This window comes from Myotis daubentonii, chromosome 6 (assembly GCF_963259705.1).
Source record: "Myotis daubentonii chromosome 6, mMyoDau2.1, whole genome shotgun sequence".
NCBI lineage: Eukaryota > Metazoa > Chordata > Mammalia > Chiroptera > Vespertilionidae > Myotis > Myotis daubentonii.
Genome location: NC_081845.1, coordinates 2377917 through 2395539, shown reverse-complemented (window position 1 = coordinate 2395539; position 17623 = coordinate 2377917). Strand labels below are relative to the sequence as shown.

General features: G+C 40.0%; 1 protein-coding gene across 8 annotated transcripts in view; it reads left to right on the top strand.

Moving 5' to 3' along the window:
- The window catches only part of QKI (QKI, KH domain containing RNA binding), a 134716-nt gene extending 122430 nt beyond the window's left edge, over window positions 1-12286 (top strand). For 2 of the 8 annotated variants that reach the window (XM_059699883.1, XM_059699882.1), the window contains 4 exons: window positions 927-1014; window positions 2395-2694; window positions 5397-5471; window positions 9329-12286. In XM_059699883.1, coding sequence (XP_059555866.1) covers window positions 927-1014; window positions 2395-2694; window positions 5397-5471; window positions 9329-9345 — 480 coding nt within the window. In that variant the 3' untranslated portion in view covers window positions 9346-12286. Of the gene's footprint in view, window positions 1-926; window positions 1015-2394; window positions 2695-3382; window positions 3913-4623; window positions 5472-9328 lie in introns of those variants that run through there. The other 6 variants (XR_009453342.1, XM_059699878.1, XM_059699877.1 and 3 more) reach the window with 6 other exon arrangements.
- The last annotated feature ends 5337 nt before the right edge of the window (window positions 12287-17623 follow it).

The window sequence follows — 17623 nt, the reverse complement described above, 5'->3', positions numbered from 1 at the left end:
CTGATATTAATAGTACCCCTGCTGGCTTTCACATGTTTATGGTTTGGATATCAAATGATAACTCTAAAGGTAGATTTGCTTTAGAGTTGATAGCACTTGCTAACTGCTAAATTTAGGGGAGAGAGGGATGTTGGCCATGTATATATACAACATATATACACATACACACACTCACACATTATATATAATTTTTAGGAATTTTTAGAAGTTCTCATGACTATTAAATTTTTCTTTTTGAGACTTAGACAATTCTCTTATCTGAATGCCACACTCAAGTCTTACATGTTTAAAATCCCTATTTTTGTTTTGTTTTGTCTTTTTGTTGTTGTTAATCCTCACCCAAGGATATTTTATCCATTGATTTTTAGAGAGTGGAAGGGAGGGAGGGGGGAGAGAGAAACAGAAGCATCATTGTGAGACGCTTCGACCTGGGCTAGAGATCAAACTTGCAACCCAGGTACATGCCCTTGACTGGGAATTGAGCACTCAGCCCTTTGGTGTGTGGGCTGATGCTGTAACCATTGAGCACACCAATCAGGGCTGTTTCTGGTCTTAATGAATACATTTGAGCTTTGAAATCTTTAACAAAATAATAGATGCTAAAGAGAACATACTATATTTAATCTCATCTAACATTTTCCTTTATTCCATTTAAAAGCAAAGCCTTTTAGGAGAACTTTAATAAATCAGTGCAACTTATATTTTAAAATTCCAAGTAGAAATGCAGCCAGTGTCAGCTGAGTGTCCCATGTATCCACGTGCCCTCAGTGAGAGAGCAGTCTTCAGTGTCAGCACCAGTGGTTCCCAGATCTTCCTAATTGAAGCAGGTGGCTAGAGTCACGATGTCTCTTTTAAGGCTGGAGCGTGGATGTGGCTCTGATGTATGTGGACCACCTTAAGTGCTCTTGCTCTGTTTCCATATCTAGGCAGAGGGAGAAGACAGCCTGAAGAAGATGCAGCTGATGGAGCTTGCGATTCTGAATGGCACCTACAGAGATGCCAACATTAAATCACGTAAGAACGCGACTGGGGCCAGGCCGACAGCATCTCAGCTGTTTGTCCACAAAGCTTTCTCCTTTGGTGGCGTAACATGAGCAGTTCAAACAAAGTGAGGAGTTGAAATGACTGTAACTGGATATGGGCCCCACAGCCCCACTTTACTGCTTAATGAATTGTGGGGACACTGCTTGGTTTTATTTTATTCCAGCATGTCTTTTAAGTTCTAAAAGGTTTATGAACTTTATTCTTTTAATGAAATTTCAACTTCTAAATATAAGAGTTGAATGAAATTTCCTGTGTTGTTAACTACAGATTTAAGGCTTCTAGCTTATTTTGTTACACTTATGAAAAGGACAAAAAATGCAAAGCTTTTTGGGAGTCAGTTGGGAGTGCGTGCGTGCAGCGACCCTCCTGTCGCACTCTGTCCCTTCGGCATGTCCCCTCAGTGGCTTAGGCAATGCTTTGCGTTCACGGAGGGCGGTAGTGATAACTGTTTTAGCCCCATTTCCCGCTTTCGTTGTATTTGCGCATGCTCTCATAAATGCGTTGAGGATTGCTTTTTTATATTTAAAATGAAATCCCGTAAAATTTTTATTTTTGAGAAAATCTAAGGGTAAATTACTAATATTACTAATTTTTTTGAATGTAGACAACCTGTTGGGTTTAGAAGTATTTGCTTTACCAATAGTTGGCTTCCATTTACTTATAAATGGGTCTGTTAGGAATGGAACATTTACTGTGCAAGGTGAGCACAAGTAGGTTTACAATGGTATACGCAAAATAGCTTATTCTTGTACTATTACTTATTGTTGTATTATTTCCCATACAAAGAACTATAAACCTACTTGTGCCCCATCCTGTGTTGTTTTTCTCTGAGAAGTTAATTCCTACATATGCAGGAACTTTATATATAAGTCGTGGTTAGTTGGCTTACTTAATACAATAAAAACTATTCTTTAATTTGAAACTGAAGCTACTCTATTAGAAATTATAGCAAAACTGTTTCTGGGGACTCCAATTACAAAAAATTTTTTTAAACATTTTTTAATGCAACTTTTGTGCTTCTGCATGCACCTTTTTAGCCTCATGAGGTCTTAAAAACATAGACATATCACATACATGCACTAAATATAACCCATTTTAATGGTCTCTCTCTTTTTTTTAACAGTGGCTTTTAGTTTTTGCACATTTGTTCTTAATCACATTGGGAAAGGGAAAGCCGTTTGCAGTTGATTGGTGTGCTTGGGCGTTGTGTGTGACCAGCGCATGTACTAATGATTTCCTTTTATTTTTCTTCTTTCCTGCTTTTTTCTTTCTTTTTCCTACTTCCCTCTCATTTCCTGTATTTACACCGCTTTCTCTGTACTTCCTTCTAAATTTCTTTGCTTACTGTAGCAGCCCTTGCCTTTTCTCTTGCAGCAACAGCCCAGGCTGCTCCAAGGATTATTACTGGGCCTGCGCCTGTTCTCCCACCAGCTGCCCTGCGCACCCCGACGCCAGCTGGCCCTACCATAATGCCTTTGATCAGACAAATACAGACCGCCGTCATGCCAAATGGAACTCCTCACCCCACTGCTGCAATAGTTCCTCCGGGGCCTGAAGCTGGTTTAATCTACACACCCTACGAATACCCCTACACGTTGGCACCAGCTACGTCAATCCTTGAGTACCCTATTGAACCTAGCGGCGTATTAGGTAAGTTGTTTTCTCTGTGTGGTTAACATGTTTCTTCAAAACGTTTTCTGCCCCAGACTTTGAAATTATTATATCAGTTTTAGAGAGACAAGTTTCCATTAGGAAAGACTGAAGACTAAATTTTGTTTTATTTCAGCCCCCCATAAGGGTTCTCCTTTTAAATAATTGCATCTTAGATTTGTTCAGATTTGCTTTGGTATCTCAGATTCGCTCTGGATGGGTAAATTTGAACATTTCAAGTAGGAAATACTTTTCACATTTGACATCACTGACCCTATCCACTGGCATATTCTCTCCTTCAGTTTTGCCACAAAATCAGATTCTTTTTGTCTCAGAGATTTCTTTAATTGTTAGCTAAATTTTAATTACCCATGTGAAAATATTTTGAGATTTTAAAAACTGCTATAATTGTATGTATTTTCTAATATTTGTGATAACTTAAAATATGAAAGGGTCCCAGTGAATAGCTACATTCAGGTTTTTGTAGTTCTTCTCTTTTGAAGTCCAGGTTAATGTTAAACATAAGAGAACTCCTCATGTCATAGCACGGTTGGAATTGATAAGTAAATACCAAATCACTGCAGTAGAATCCCTCTTGAGGCAAAAATTAAGATCATACTATAAACGCTCCGTTTTACATGAACAAAAGTGGTGGTTGGAAGACATTACTGACGCCTTTTCTTTATAGAGTGGATTGAAATGCCAGTCATGCCTGATATTTCAGCCCATTGACTTGCGGACGAAGGACTAGAGCGCAGCAGCTGTTGTAACACGACCAGTCACTGTGGAGCAGGCTGCTTCCATGCTGCCCTTTGTGTTACAGACAGAATCTGAATCCTCTTTCCTTGAATGTGTATGACCTTGGTGCTGCTTGCATGCTCTTGACTTGTAGGACTCTGATCTTTTAAGGTGTTTTTTTCCAGCATTCATATTGACTTACAAAATCTGAAAGCCTTTAATGAACCCGGACAAAGATTTAAACTTGAAAATTCATTGTTCTATTAAAGCCACAACACTCTGTATGTTATCTGTGTGTGTGCATGCACTCAAGTGCCTTCTGTTTCATGAGCAAATACATTTTATTGTACATGTCTTCGGTTATCTCTAAACATTGTATAAAGTATTCCAGGTCAGAATTATACCATAGAACTGTTTATGAAAGGCTTGTTTCTGTTGCACATTTCTTGAAGCATTTTTAAAATAACATGTAACATATAACCTGTTTACGTCTTCTGTTCTGTTAACGCTCTGTCCTGCGGCCCCATGCCTGCTCCTTCCCCAGAGCTCCTCTCTGCTGCACGCACAGCGTCTGTTGGAGGAGTTGGACTGTTGCTTCCTGCAAGGCTGGCGCTCTCAGCCACCAGCTGCTGCTCCAGCTCCGAGCAGGGTCTCACTGAGCTTGCCTGGAGGCATTAGACTTGTAGTGATCACTTATCTGAAATGTCAAGGGATGATGGACCAGTTTACTGCTTAGAAACAACAAGGGGCACTGCAGAGTGTTTCTCATTGTAAAGCCATGTATTTGTGGTTGTGTTGGGAAATTTTTATTTGTAATACTTAATTCTTAGACTGACAAAAGCAGAACATACCGATACCTAATTGGCAATCATAAGATGAATAATAATGAGTACTAAATGAGAAAAATCCATTATGATCGATTTTATTTCTCGCTTTGCCACCTAAGCAGTAAAACATGATAATGATTGACCATTTGGAGAATTGAGAAAATTACTTCAAATTGCTGTTATAGTAAATTTGCACACAGATAACATGCATGCTCTATATCAAGTCTCACATCATACTATTTTAAAATAAGCAGTGCCCTTCAAAACAGATGCAGACATGTGTGTTGGTGGTAGTGAGGAGATTGGTAATAGCATCAAATCTTCATTGGTGACTAATTTTTAATTCCCTTCCTTTTATCTTCAGGTATGGCTTTCCCAACGAAAGGCTAAGAATTCAAGAACGGTCTTAACTGAACCCTCATCAGATCTGAATTTAACAAATGCTTAGTCTCAGCAGCGGGGGGAGGGAAGCTTAGCCTAGCAGTCAGTGACTTACTTGCACTTTTGCACACTGATAGAAAGTAAACGTATGTTATTAATTTGGTTTAGTCTATAATCTTACAAAATAACGGTAATTTATAAAAGAGTGTATAGTAGTATACTGACTGCTAAGTGTACTATACTGTTTGCTTTACTAATCACCTAATTCATTGCAGTTCATACTTATTGACTCAAAGTTTAAAACCACAATCTGTAGGCTTTAAGAATTGCTTATAAACCTTTTTAAGTAATAAACTCTGGAAGCGGTCTTAAGGTTAGCAAGTAATTGTCAGTATTAAACATGGCATTATTTTTCATCCTCCTGCAAGAAAGGCACTTCAGTGAATATGTGACTAGTAAAGCTTCAAGGTTGGAACTAGTGGAGTTCATGAAGTACTGTGACTTGGGATTGTAAATGAATGGATGACATAGGTTAAGGCCAAGATGTTTGAAGTGAATGCAATATTAATAGACGCATATATACGCAACCTATTATGGTTAATTTTAAAACTACTGTGCCTTAACGTGTTTCTTAAAACGAAATTTTTGTAGTAAATGAACATTTGAAATCCATTTTGATAAACCTGCTGTTAATGTTTGTTTTCTTTCCCTTGTGAATGTTTTCTAACTTTGTCTTGGTGATTGCAATTTAACTAGGTGCGGTGGCTACTAAAGTTCGAAGGCACGATATGCGTGTCCATCCTTACCAAAGGATTGTGACCGCAGACCGAGGTTAGTTTAGTTCTGCAGTTCTTGTCTATGAGAAATGCGTGGGGTGTCCATACCATTTGCAACACCACACCTGATGGGGAAATGTGTACCTGCTTACTGCACAGCGTTTCCTTTCCTGTTCTAAATTAATTTATGATCATTGACAGATTGAAGGGTTGGGTTTTTTGGTTTTTTCTCCCTTGATGTTTTAACTTATTGAATTCTATTAGTATGTACTATGATTTATTCTTACTACAACATAAATTAGTCCATTTGGGGAGCTATTAAATTTTGTTTTCACCTTAATTATTTTCAGTAAAAATTTTTGCTAAAAGTTACCTTTTAATTATTTTGAAATTTTGGGTTGGTTTTGCAAAATGAACAGAGCGGATGGTGCTTTAATGAGAGAAGTAAAGGAATATATGCCTCCTGTGTTCTTTTGGAGAAAACTGAAGATTTAGTTTCCCATTTTCCTTTTTAATAAGATATTTGAGCCACTGTATAAACATGAGGTTAAACATGTCAAGTACTTAGCTGAACTCAGCAAAGTAAGGACTGTGAAGCTAACTTTGATGCAGTTGGATCTTTTATAAGTCAGAAAATCAGTTCCCTTTTATTCTTATGTTTTATTCCAAAATGGATCCTTTGATTTTTGTCATTTGCTGCTAAAATATATTATCTAAACGTAAACTATCTCTTGAAGTTCTGTGGTGGCATGAACCCAGCTGTTTGAATACTTTCTTTGACTAACCTGTGACTGGAAAATAAGTCTTCATTTTTCTCCTTTTCACCATTTGTAATTTGTGTCCTGTATATGCCCTTGGACCCTTTTATAAATTATTTATTTTTATTGAGGAGTGATATTTTCGGTTTATTGACATTGAATTATTTTTCTGAGCTTGAAATCACAAAGCAAGAAATCTGAAGCAAGGTAGAAGAGGACTTTTACAAGCTTTATTTGTGGCACATTCATTACCTACTCTTGAAGTTGCTCTAACTATCGGATACTGGTGGGGAAAAGTAATGGATTACACTCCAATTCTACATCTTAGATGAACTTGTGAGAGGCCTGCCTTCTTCGCATGGTTATCTTGTATACGAATGATAAGTATCGGACACAGCTGTTGTCCTCATCAGAATAAAATACCTTTCCAAAGATATCGACCATCTGTGTTTAGCATCATATATGATTAAAGAGCCTTGAAGACTTCTAACTAATACGTTACTTGGAGTGATTGTTTAATAAACAAAGTAAATAGGCCCCAAGCTCAGTGATCCTCTGTGAGTGTGGCACGTACAGTGTGTCCTGCTGGCATCAGAGCAAGTCCCTTAGTGAAGGAGGACATTTTCAAGAAGCAAAAATACCATTTAGATTTAAAGAATCCAGATAATTCCATGAGTAATTTGAAGCTTTTTCCCATAGTTATTGGCTGAAATAGTTATGAATATTTTAAAGTAGTTTGTCTTTTGTTAACCTTTTATTCCCCTTTGAGATTTTCATAATTTTGTTTTAACATAATAATTATTGGCCTACTCAATACTCCAGTACCTTAAGATAGTTGAAAATATTAGGAAGATTTTATTGTATTTCAAAACAAGAACACATTCCATGCATGGCTCTTTTGTAGTTTTATAAGTGTTTTGATTAGTCTTGTCACTGTTTTTATTCAAAATGCAATGTCAGCAAACCGAAATGCTACCTTTTCTCCCTCTTTCTAAATAACAGAACACTCTGTATACTCTTGTACTGTCACTGTATGCACTCGGGTCTGAGGGAGATGTCTGGAGTCCTTCATTTAAATTATTTTATGATACTACTGTTTTCTCTATTTTTGAGGTTTTTTTTATTCTTTTCATCTTTTGAAGGAAAGATTAATATGTGTTCACTTAATACAAGGAAATTCAGCCCTTGGACCTGTAACCATGTAATTCTATATGAGCATTTAGAGTATGGCATGGTTGACAAATACCTAGTTCTTTACTAAAAATAAGCCCACCTCTACACATTTCAGAACTGAATTCGAAGCCTATAAAAGACCAACTGATGTTTTAGTTGAAATGAACCATAAGTGATTTTGCACAGTTGACACACCTGTGTGTACTGTCGAGGCCAGGACTGGGCAGAGGATGTACTGGAGGTGTACTGGTTACAGAATAGGTGCTGTGCTTTGTCTATGGATTCCACATTCAAAACACATGAGGGTTTTTCTGAATAATAATTTTACAAAATCCATTATTTACACAATTTCTATAAGAAACAATACAATTTTAAACAAAAATTTAGTTAATATAAAAATGCTTTAAGATTCTCTATTTCTGGAATACCTATGAAATCGTAGGACTACATGTGAAATATTTATTTTCTTCTTTGATTATGGAATAGCCGCTTTTATTTTAAATAAAATTCTATTTTTAAGCAGTTCAAGGAAGATTTGGTCACACTGAAGACACAGTATTTTTGTAGTATTTATAAACTATCCTACAATGATAGACCATAGAAAGCACTTTTGTTACATGAGGGTAAACCAGTCGATTACGTAGATCATTTAACTCTGTGAAGCCGAGACTTGACTGGGTTTTGATTTACGAAGTGGCACAGACTCTACCTTTGCACTGAAGTATTTTGTATCTCCTCTGCCATAGTCACAGTGGCAACAGTACAGAAATTTCTATCAAACCTCAGAATATAGTAGAAATAACTAAGCTGTTGAATGAGTCTTAAAAATCATACTACTGTTAAGTGGACCAAGTTTGGTGAAGCAGAGAGTGACAGGTTGACTAAGGAAGGAACAACGCAAGGACATTGGGGACGATAACTTTTCCACTTGAGAACTACTTTATGTTTTACTGTAATTTTTTTAAAAATTTTTGTTCTGTTTGTTATTTTGCAGAAGAAAATAGTATTTACAGGTGGCTTCTTTTAAAATATATAAAGCAGGAATGTATATGAAATGTCAGATTTTATTGTATTTGCAGAGAATTAGCTTTGAAATCGAGTAAAGAAAGCTGTAGTTTTAAAATGCCTTATTGGTATCAATTAGAAATTTCTTCTATTTTTTGATGTACTTAGAGCTTTTTGAGTATAGAATTTTAAATGGCAGGATTTTACAGTGTTTACATGCAAGTGCATTTTATAAGTGTCCTATTTGTGTAAAATAGTATTTCCAACTGGAAAGTGTTGGCTAGCACAAGGCCTGACCTTTTCCTGGTTCCCATGATGTTGCCTACACTGCTACACTCCAGTTTAGCACTGCTTTGTGTCATGAGGCCAAGAAATTCCATGTTGTTTGTAAATAGAACATTGAAAAAGCAATAAACATTTATTGAACAAAAGAAACCTTGTTTGGCCCAGAGTTTATGTTGAACCAAATTGTTCATAGAAATTTAAATTTCTTTAGATTCATTTCTGTTAATCATCAGTTATTAATAATCACCTCCATCATTAATAGCTGCTTTAATGCTTGCATCTGAGAGAATACTAATGCTTAGTAGCAGTCAGATCCTGATAATGCACTGACTGTTCCAGAGTTCTGTATACGGACTATTCATTGTCGTCGTTCTCAGTTCCCTTCATCGAGCTACTAACTATTAGTTGTTAGTTATATTTTATTTCTATTTTTTCCTGTTAACAGTTTTTTTGTGGGAGAGGGCTCTCCTTCATTTGTTCAAATCATGATGTGAAATTGTCATGATTTTTATTGTATTCTGTAGATGGTGTCAATCAGTTCGTCAGAATTACACATGCTTTTTTTTTATTTTATTAGTTGTGATTAGTTTTTCATGTTGTCATTAAGCCGTCACTAGCTGAGACTAATCTCTTCTCTATCTTTTCTTTTCTTTTTTTTTTTTTGTTTTGTTTTTTGTTTCTAACCACCCAGCCGCCACCGGCAACTAACCTATGACCTTCTGACCTCTGAACTCTTCACCCAATGATGACCTGACCATGCCTGCCTGCTGATCAGTTAACTGGTAATCGCCTTTGCTTGCCTGTCGTCAGTGCAGCGAGCTGAGGCACTTGTCCGTTCGTCTTACCATCTAACCAAACAAAAGACAAAGAAATTGTCCTCCAACTCAGCTTTTGGTTTTTGTTGTTATTTTTTCCTGTTTGGGTGAAAATGGTTCTAGAACCTGCACTGAAGTAGTAAAGCAATAAGGCCCAATTCATCCCACAGCACTGATCATCTTTCCATGCCCCACCCTAAGCGAACGGTAAGAAGGCCTCCCTTCTGGAGGGAGGCAGACGGCCCTGAACTACTCAGTGACAGGCGGTTACTGTGAGGGACTTCCTAGGAGCCCTTTCCTCATAGCGAGTCCAGCTCTGAATGTACTGTGTGGTGATGCATCATGCATGAACCTTCGGTCAGGGATGTCAGTGTGAAGCGATTTCACAAGTACTCAGAATTGGATGTGCTGTTGAGTCACTACAGTGCCCTCAAAGGGCGGCATTGCAGCCTTTCATGTTGCCTGCCAAATTGGAAGTATCGGGAGTGTGCCATGAGAGAAAAACTTGATGAGTTTTGAAAAGTAATGCAAAGAACAAAACTGCAACACTATTTTTAAAAAGATAAATATCTGAGTTAAAATTACTGAACCTTTATTTTACAGCTCCTTAAAAACATATGAGAACAAGGTACATGCATTATGTGTCACATTACTGGGCAAACTGTTCAAATATTTTTTTTAAACCTCCCTGTATAGAAAAAAATCATTAAGGATGTAAAAGCCATGCTTGCCTATTTGCTGTATACATGTAATGAAATTGTAGATAAAGTGTAGTGCATTGAAACAAATGAACAAAAAGTAGATACTTTTACTATACAAGGGTGCTGGTGCAGAAAAAAATATATATATTTTTGGAAATGTAGCATTTTATACTTTCAAGTGTTATAAAAAAAAAAAAAGAAAAAGAACAAAGAAACCCTTTATTTCATTAAATGATTTTTTCTGGTGGTTGTCAAGAAACAAAAGACCAAAAGAGCCTTTTTGTCTTTCTTTTTTATTTTTTAAGTATTGGAATAAGTCTAAAGAAAAGGAAGTGCCTTATTTTTCTTCATGGTCATTTAGTCAAGTGTCTCGTAAGATCAGCTCCTCCCTCAGAATACAAGTTAATGCATGTTACTCAGTCGCCCAGTATGTGAAAGAAGATGTGAGGGAGACAGATGAGTTGATGGTTTGAATTTTATAATTTTTGCCACTTTACCTTGATACAAATTTGCCAAATCTGATACTGTGAAAAAAATGGATAATTTTTCTAATGCCTGACTCATAAGTTTTGAAACATTCTTTTAAAATCATAATTGATTGCTTTTGATTATTGCAATATTTAATGTTACCCCAAAGGACTCTGAGATAAAAACTGATTTGAACATCAGTTTACAGACAGAATTCGAGCTCTTTTTTTATTCGGAGACGAGGGTGTATAACTGACCCAGACTTGATCAGACTTCTTTCTGCCACACCAGGTCCCGGGGGCAGTCTCTCCCCTGCTAGTTTTACTAACCTAATCTGCCCCCCCACACACCCCAACACACTTTATTTTAACTTTAAAAGATAGTGAAAAACTAGCATCATTGTGCACATGTACAAGTACTCCAACTACATCTGAGTTGAAGCTTCCAGTTTCTCATGAAGTTCAGTTAGTGCTGTAGTTGAAGGGGTTTGTGCACAGAGCCTACATCTATCTATCTAAACCCTCAATTAACTGCTCAGTACCAGGCGTGGCAAATATCAAGGGGCAGTGGGTCCCCAGCTCATCAGTCGTCCCTCCTACGTACCTGCACGGTCAAGGTCAGCAACAGCTCAGTGAGCACCGCGGTGACCGGCACCCTCTGTCCCTTGGAACCGGTTCAGTTCATTTACTATGCAATAGACTCATTGTTTTGTAGCCGCCAGCTTCCGTGTCATGTGCCACTGCTTCGTCTTTCTGTTACACAGACAGTTGTTTTGATTGATTTACAATATGTGCTGTGCCATTTTGATTTTGATTTTGGTTGGTTGGTTGAATAAATTTGCGACACTCAAACACTTGAGGTGATAGTAGTTTAAAAACAGTACCAGTATTTGATCCAGTTTCATCTCAGCTGTGTTATACCTGGACATTTTAGATGTTTATCAAAGGTCTTTTATGGGGAAGAAAGAAAATGTATGAAATAGATGTGTGACATTTATGAGTAATGTTGGCTCTGAACAAACTTTTGAAAACTTAGTTGAAACAATTTTGGATCAACTAAAAATAAGCATGACTTTTGAAATCTCTGAATGCCTTGGTTCTCAGTATTATCATTCTTTATTGAATTTATTTCTTATTAAAATATGTAGTTTTTAAGACTTTTTTTGACAGTATTATGTAATTTTCTAGCGTGGGTAGATGGGAGTGTCGCTTGTATGTTATCGTACAGCTGACATGTATTTTTGTCTATTCTTTATTATCTTAGTAGTTTCATGCTATGTATGTACCATAACCAACCTATTGCCTATGAGAAACATGTAAGATAATGTATTTACAGCCATTGTTACAAGTTTATAATGTATTTTTCTATCTTGTTTTATATGTATGTTATATAACACTCAAAAAGAATTTTTTTCTTGATTGAGAAAAGGATACAAAATGCAAAATCCACAATTTTGATAACTGAAAATTGCCAATTGTTTTGCAGTACTTTATTATATTGGGTGTCTTGTCTTTCTTGGGCTTTTTAGTTAGCTAATGAATGAATACATTAGATACTTTTGGGTTTTAGTTGGGATTTTACATAGCTTGCGTTTTAATTCTTTGGTTCTTTGCTGTTTCTATTAACCCATGGCATTATTTTAATAAATGTTATAATACCAACCTACTAACTCTGGACTTTGTCTGTTTATTAACCTTTACGTGTTTAATTGAAATAGACAAATAAAGACACAAGAATGTCAAGTCTTTAGTTACTGGACTAACCCTGAGGAACGTGACCACAGATAACACAGCGTGACTTGTGTTTGTGTTTGTCAGCTGACAGTTCCGCACACTATGTTACAATGGCTTTGTTATTCTTTCACTTTGGGGGGAGGCGGGCGTAGGTGCCAATAGAGATGGGAACAGAGTAGCTTTGGTGTGAGGCAGTCTTCTAGTCTTGCCACTTGGCTTTGGGCCTCTGCATTACTAATTCCACACTTTATCTTTTCTTCTCCAAAATAATCACTGTCTGCTCCCAGCATTGAGGGGAAAGAAGTTCATTGCCATGATCTAGCCCAGTGATGGTGAACCTGTGACACGCGTGTCAGAAGTGACACGCAAACTCATTTTTTTGGTTGATTTTTCTTTGTTAAATGGCATTTAAATATATAAAATAAATATCAAAAATATAAGTCTTTTACTATGGTTGCAAATATCAAAACATTTCTATATGTGACACGGCACCAGAGTTACGTTAGGGTTTTTCAAAATGCTGACACGCCGAGCTCAAAAGGTTCGCCATCACTGGCCTAGCCCAAGAAACCAGTTTGATTCTTTGTTGAACCATTTCTTATCATTTCTGCAAGTAGGTAGTGTTATGTCTCCATCACAAAGCAAAGAATCTGCTGATGTTTTGTCACTGTAATTGGACCTTGGGGGCACTCGGCAGGGGTAAAGCCAAAGGCAGCACAGCTGGATCTCAGTCCCCGGGGTCCCTCCCTCCCTCCTCTGGGTGCAGTCCGAGCTGCACATCAATACAGGAAGTTGGGGGGGGGTTGTTAGGAAACGCGTCAGAAAGGCTATCCATGAATTTCTTGCACGCAAGTCAACTTAAAAAGAGTTATTAAATGTCTCCATGCTTTTCCCGGCTGCAGCCCAGTAAACTGGCCTCTGTTTATGAGTCTTTAGTTCAGCTCTTGAAGTGCATTTCTGTTTCACAGATACTGTTAATTTCTTCTCTGCGAAACATCTGGACAATAAAAAATTCTTAGGGTGAATGTTTACATTCATAAACAACGGCTCATTTTTATAAATTACATTTTATTTATTGTAAAGTTCTAAAACTCGGGGCTGAAATGAGTCGTGTGTTGCAGTAGACATCACTCTACGGTATGCTTTTCACGCTCCGGCAGTATTCTCATGTTACAGGCATTCCTTCCCACAGTGCAGGTCCCATGTCACACAGGAGCGTGAGCCCAGGTGACGCAGGCAGAATCCAGAGGGTCGTCCGGTCCCGGAAGCTCAGCAGCTTCTCGGGGGGCGTGTTGGGTGGGCGGCACTCATGTGCTGCTGCTGTCACTGCAGGAACCGGACAGCATCTGCCCGGCTGCTCATCATACCCGTCCCCGGGGCCGGCGTGACTCCGTGCGGGTTACCCCCCTCTGCAGCCTCGTCGCAGTCACACTCCAGGGCGCTCTCCGTGTGATCGGGTCGCATCGCCACCTTTCACGCCGGAGAAGATGAAAGCATTGCAGACGGCTTCTGTCCCGGCCGTGATAACGTTAGACACGGAGCCACTGCCTTACGGCGAGGAGTGCTAATGTCGCTTTATTTTTCACTGTTTGATAAAATGCAATCATTGACACTTAAGCTTTCAGTGTAGAAGTTGGTGACATGAATGTACTTAGTAGTTACGGTGCAGCGCCACATAGACGCTCCCACGCGGTCACGGGCCTGAGCCGCCGGGGAAGCCCCGCTGGGCGTGTGCGGACACCATCGGTAGGTCAGGTTTTCTCAGTCCGTCCTCGGTGCATGCGGACCTACATTTTCTAGGGCAGAGGTTCTCAACCTGTGGGTCGCGACCATCGGAAAACACATAGCATATGTTAACGTAAAAAAACATTGAAACCTGTAAAGAATTTTTGTGAGTTTATTTGAGCCAAACTGTCGACATATGCCGGGAAGCAGAACCTCAAGGAATCGAGATAGTGCTCCGGAGAATGGCAGGGTTACATCCGTATTTATACATGAAATTCATTGGTGACAGATTTAAGGAGGTGGGATTAAGCGAATCGGGGAAACCTCTGTGATAGGATAAAAAGTAAAATGATGGACACATACGTAGGTGGGTGCAGGAACAATTAACATGATGATGAAGGAATCTGTGGTATCTGTCCTGGGACCTAGCACACCTGGTTGTGCCCCAGGGGCTCCATAAAAAGGGAAGTCACAAGTTACCCAGACATCCCAGGGACATGTTATCATAGATGCAAAAAGACAGATAGGCTCAGTTACGGTAAAGGTTGACCTTATCAGTGAAGATATCGCTTAGGACGTAACTGCCCACCATAACTGCTTTTAGTTAAGGTTTAATTTCAGACCATCCTGTGTGGTTACTTTAGGTCTGCAAAACTGCCATGCAGGCCTCTCCTGAGCTTGTCAGGTCAGCATGTGGCCCCTTTCTTTCACACATATCAGATATTTACATGATTCGTAACAGTAGCAAAATTACAGTTTGGAAGTAGCAGCGAAAATAATTTTATGGTTGGGGGTCACCACCACATGAGGAACTGTATTAAAGGGCCGTGGCCTTAGGAAGGTGAGAACCGCTGTAGGCCATCGAGGGCAGATAATGGGCTCAAGTGGAAATGTTCATCAAATCAAGAGCCCTCTTTACCAGCGAAGCTAACGCTTTAAACGATTCTAAGCTTTCTCCAGTTTGGGGGGAGGAGGAGGGGTGTTCGCTTGTTTAGGGTAAGATATCTGTCTTTATTCCTTGATAACAATTACTTCTAGTATTGATAGCAAGGGATTTTTTGTAGAATGAAATGTCAGGCTAAATTACAATCTTATTTAATAGCAAAAATTACTTAGAAAACATTTCTAAGTGATACATGTGATTTTTTTAACGTTACAAATTCTTGAATACCTTTACTTAAATGTTCCCTGTCACACTCATGGTACACAGATGTAGTTTTCCCTGTGGCTTCTTTAACAAAGTCTCCATTGGAATACCTTCGTTCCGCACGGAGACGAGCTCGTTGACACTGGTCCTCAATTTAGAATCAAACTGGTTCTCCCACGCGCAGGGCTCCACTGCTGTGTCTGCCGCACTAACCCCGGGCCGGATGGGGAGTGGGGTCCTGGGGGCCGTGGCGGTGCCACACGGGCTTCTGTGGCCTGCAGGGTTGCTGTCCTTTCTAGCAAGACGCCACGCTGTGGGAAACAGCTTGGCTCCCGGGGTAGAACGTGAGGACCTCCTAAAAGCCTGCCTTTTATGGGTGGTGGTGTAGTGGCGAGTATAAGACGTGGACCTGTGGACATGGTACACTGAGAGGAAAGGTGGAGTGGCTCCTCCCCGGTCCCACGTGCCCGCAGAACCACGTGCGACTGAAGGCGATACCAATGGGAGATCCCCCACCCCCAGCATGTCTGAATCAACACACATGTTCATTCATTGTTTTTATGGTTGCTTTTCCTGCTTAAGCATGAGAACTGACCCTGGAGCCATAGTATCGCCTCCCTGGCAGGTGTCAGGATGCGTGCCGTCCCCGCGTTAGGGAAAACTCGGCCAACAGACTTCCACGGTGTGCCCAGGGGTGCGCACCCACGGCGCTGCCGTGTCCGGCTGAGGAGCAGACTCGCGTGGGGGTGAGATGCAGGGCAGAGGGAAGGAGCCCAGCACCCCGTGGTGTCTGCATGGAGAAAGGACTCGTGTCGCCGAGTGCTTGCGCCAGGAGAGTGGGTGGTAGAGCCGTGCCCGCCTTCCTGGGGGTCTGAGCTCTAAGCTCTGCCTCCTAAGCCCCCATCCTTTGCACACTCCCAGGCCGTTCCTCTCGGAGCCTCACTGGCACCCGAGTCTTCCTGGCCAGCTCCCTCTTCCCACGCTTCTCAGCCTGCGCCTCCGAGCACTGAGCTGGAGGCTGAGGCCCTGCCCTCGTGGCTCCCGTCGGAGACTTCCGTCTCCTGCCCTTAACCAAGTGCTGCCGCCCCCCTCCCCGCTCTGCCCAGCTCACCTCACCCTGGGACTGGCGTTCCTCCTGTTGGGGTGCAGCCTGTCCTCACCTCCCTGCTCCCCACATGTCTGTGCTCACCTCTCCTGGCCCGTAGTGGAGACTGGCTCTTCAAACACCTGTTGTCTCAAAGGGTTAATGGCTTTCCCCCTGAAAAGTTAGTTGAATGTGGTTTCTCAATCAAAAGTATTAAGTCCATCATGACTTGTACATACAGAGGCCCGGTGCACGGATTCAGGCAGGGGCCTTGGTGCAGCTCTGCGCTCTGTCCGGACCGAAGGCCATCTGGTCTAATTAGCACAGTACACTTTTTTTTATTACGGATTTCACTTGAGTGGAGGCACTAGCTGACTTGGGTTTCCTTCCTAATGGGATTTTTTTATAATCTACCTTCTTACCATAACTGGTTTTGTTAGAAAGCAATTAAGTTAATGGAATATAACACTTGTGTTAAAAAATATTCCACATCTAAAAGAAAATATTAGTGATAGTAAGTTTGGGATCAAACTTTTCTAAAATATGATTATTTCAGTTAACTGCTATATTGAGACCACCTTTAAAGTGCGTATTTTTATGTGCCGCACAAATTTAACCACTACGGTTGTTAATGTATGCTCTGGTTACGTAATTGCATACTAATGAAAGTTATGGGGGAAATGGTTAAGAGCAAAATAAGAAAGTATTGCAAGTGAGTCTACAAGTATTGTCTTACAAACTGTTGAAGTTCGCACTGAAACATTTATGCTCACACATTTAACCTAGAACTTGGACCGAGGCTGGGGAGGCTGAGGCTCGGAACCCGAGTTTGAAGTTGCCTCACAACGTGTTTAAACCAGTCAGTCTATAAAGTTAAAATAGAAAGTAGCTCTGAATACATTTTAGTTAAATGATACTCATGAGCGACGCTTTTGCCATTGTTTTCCCGCTGAGGTAAAGGGGCATTGAAAAATTATTCCGAGGTTAACCTAATTCTACATGGTGGGAAAATGCAAAATGAAGCTAGTGCGTGGAGCGCCGTGCTGGGAGACACCCGAGGGCTGAGAGCCAGATTGGTACGTGGGGGAAGACCTCGATTAACCAACAAACCAAATGTACAGATGCCCCAACCTAAACTTACTTCAGCAGCTGGGGTGGGGGGCGGGGGGTGCATTAGCACTAATGGTGATTTTTGTGTCAAAGGTAACAATGCAGAAACCAGAAAAGTCTGATAATACATCTAGAAGTAGCCTGTCGTCATTCATTGTCCCTGTTCTAAACGAGTTAGATAATTTCCCATTGCCCCTGGAGCT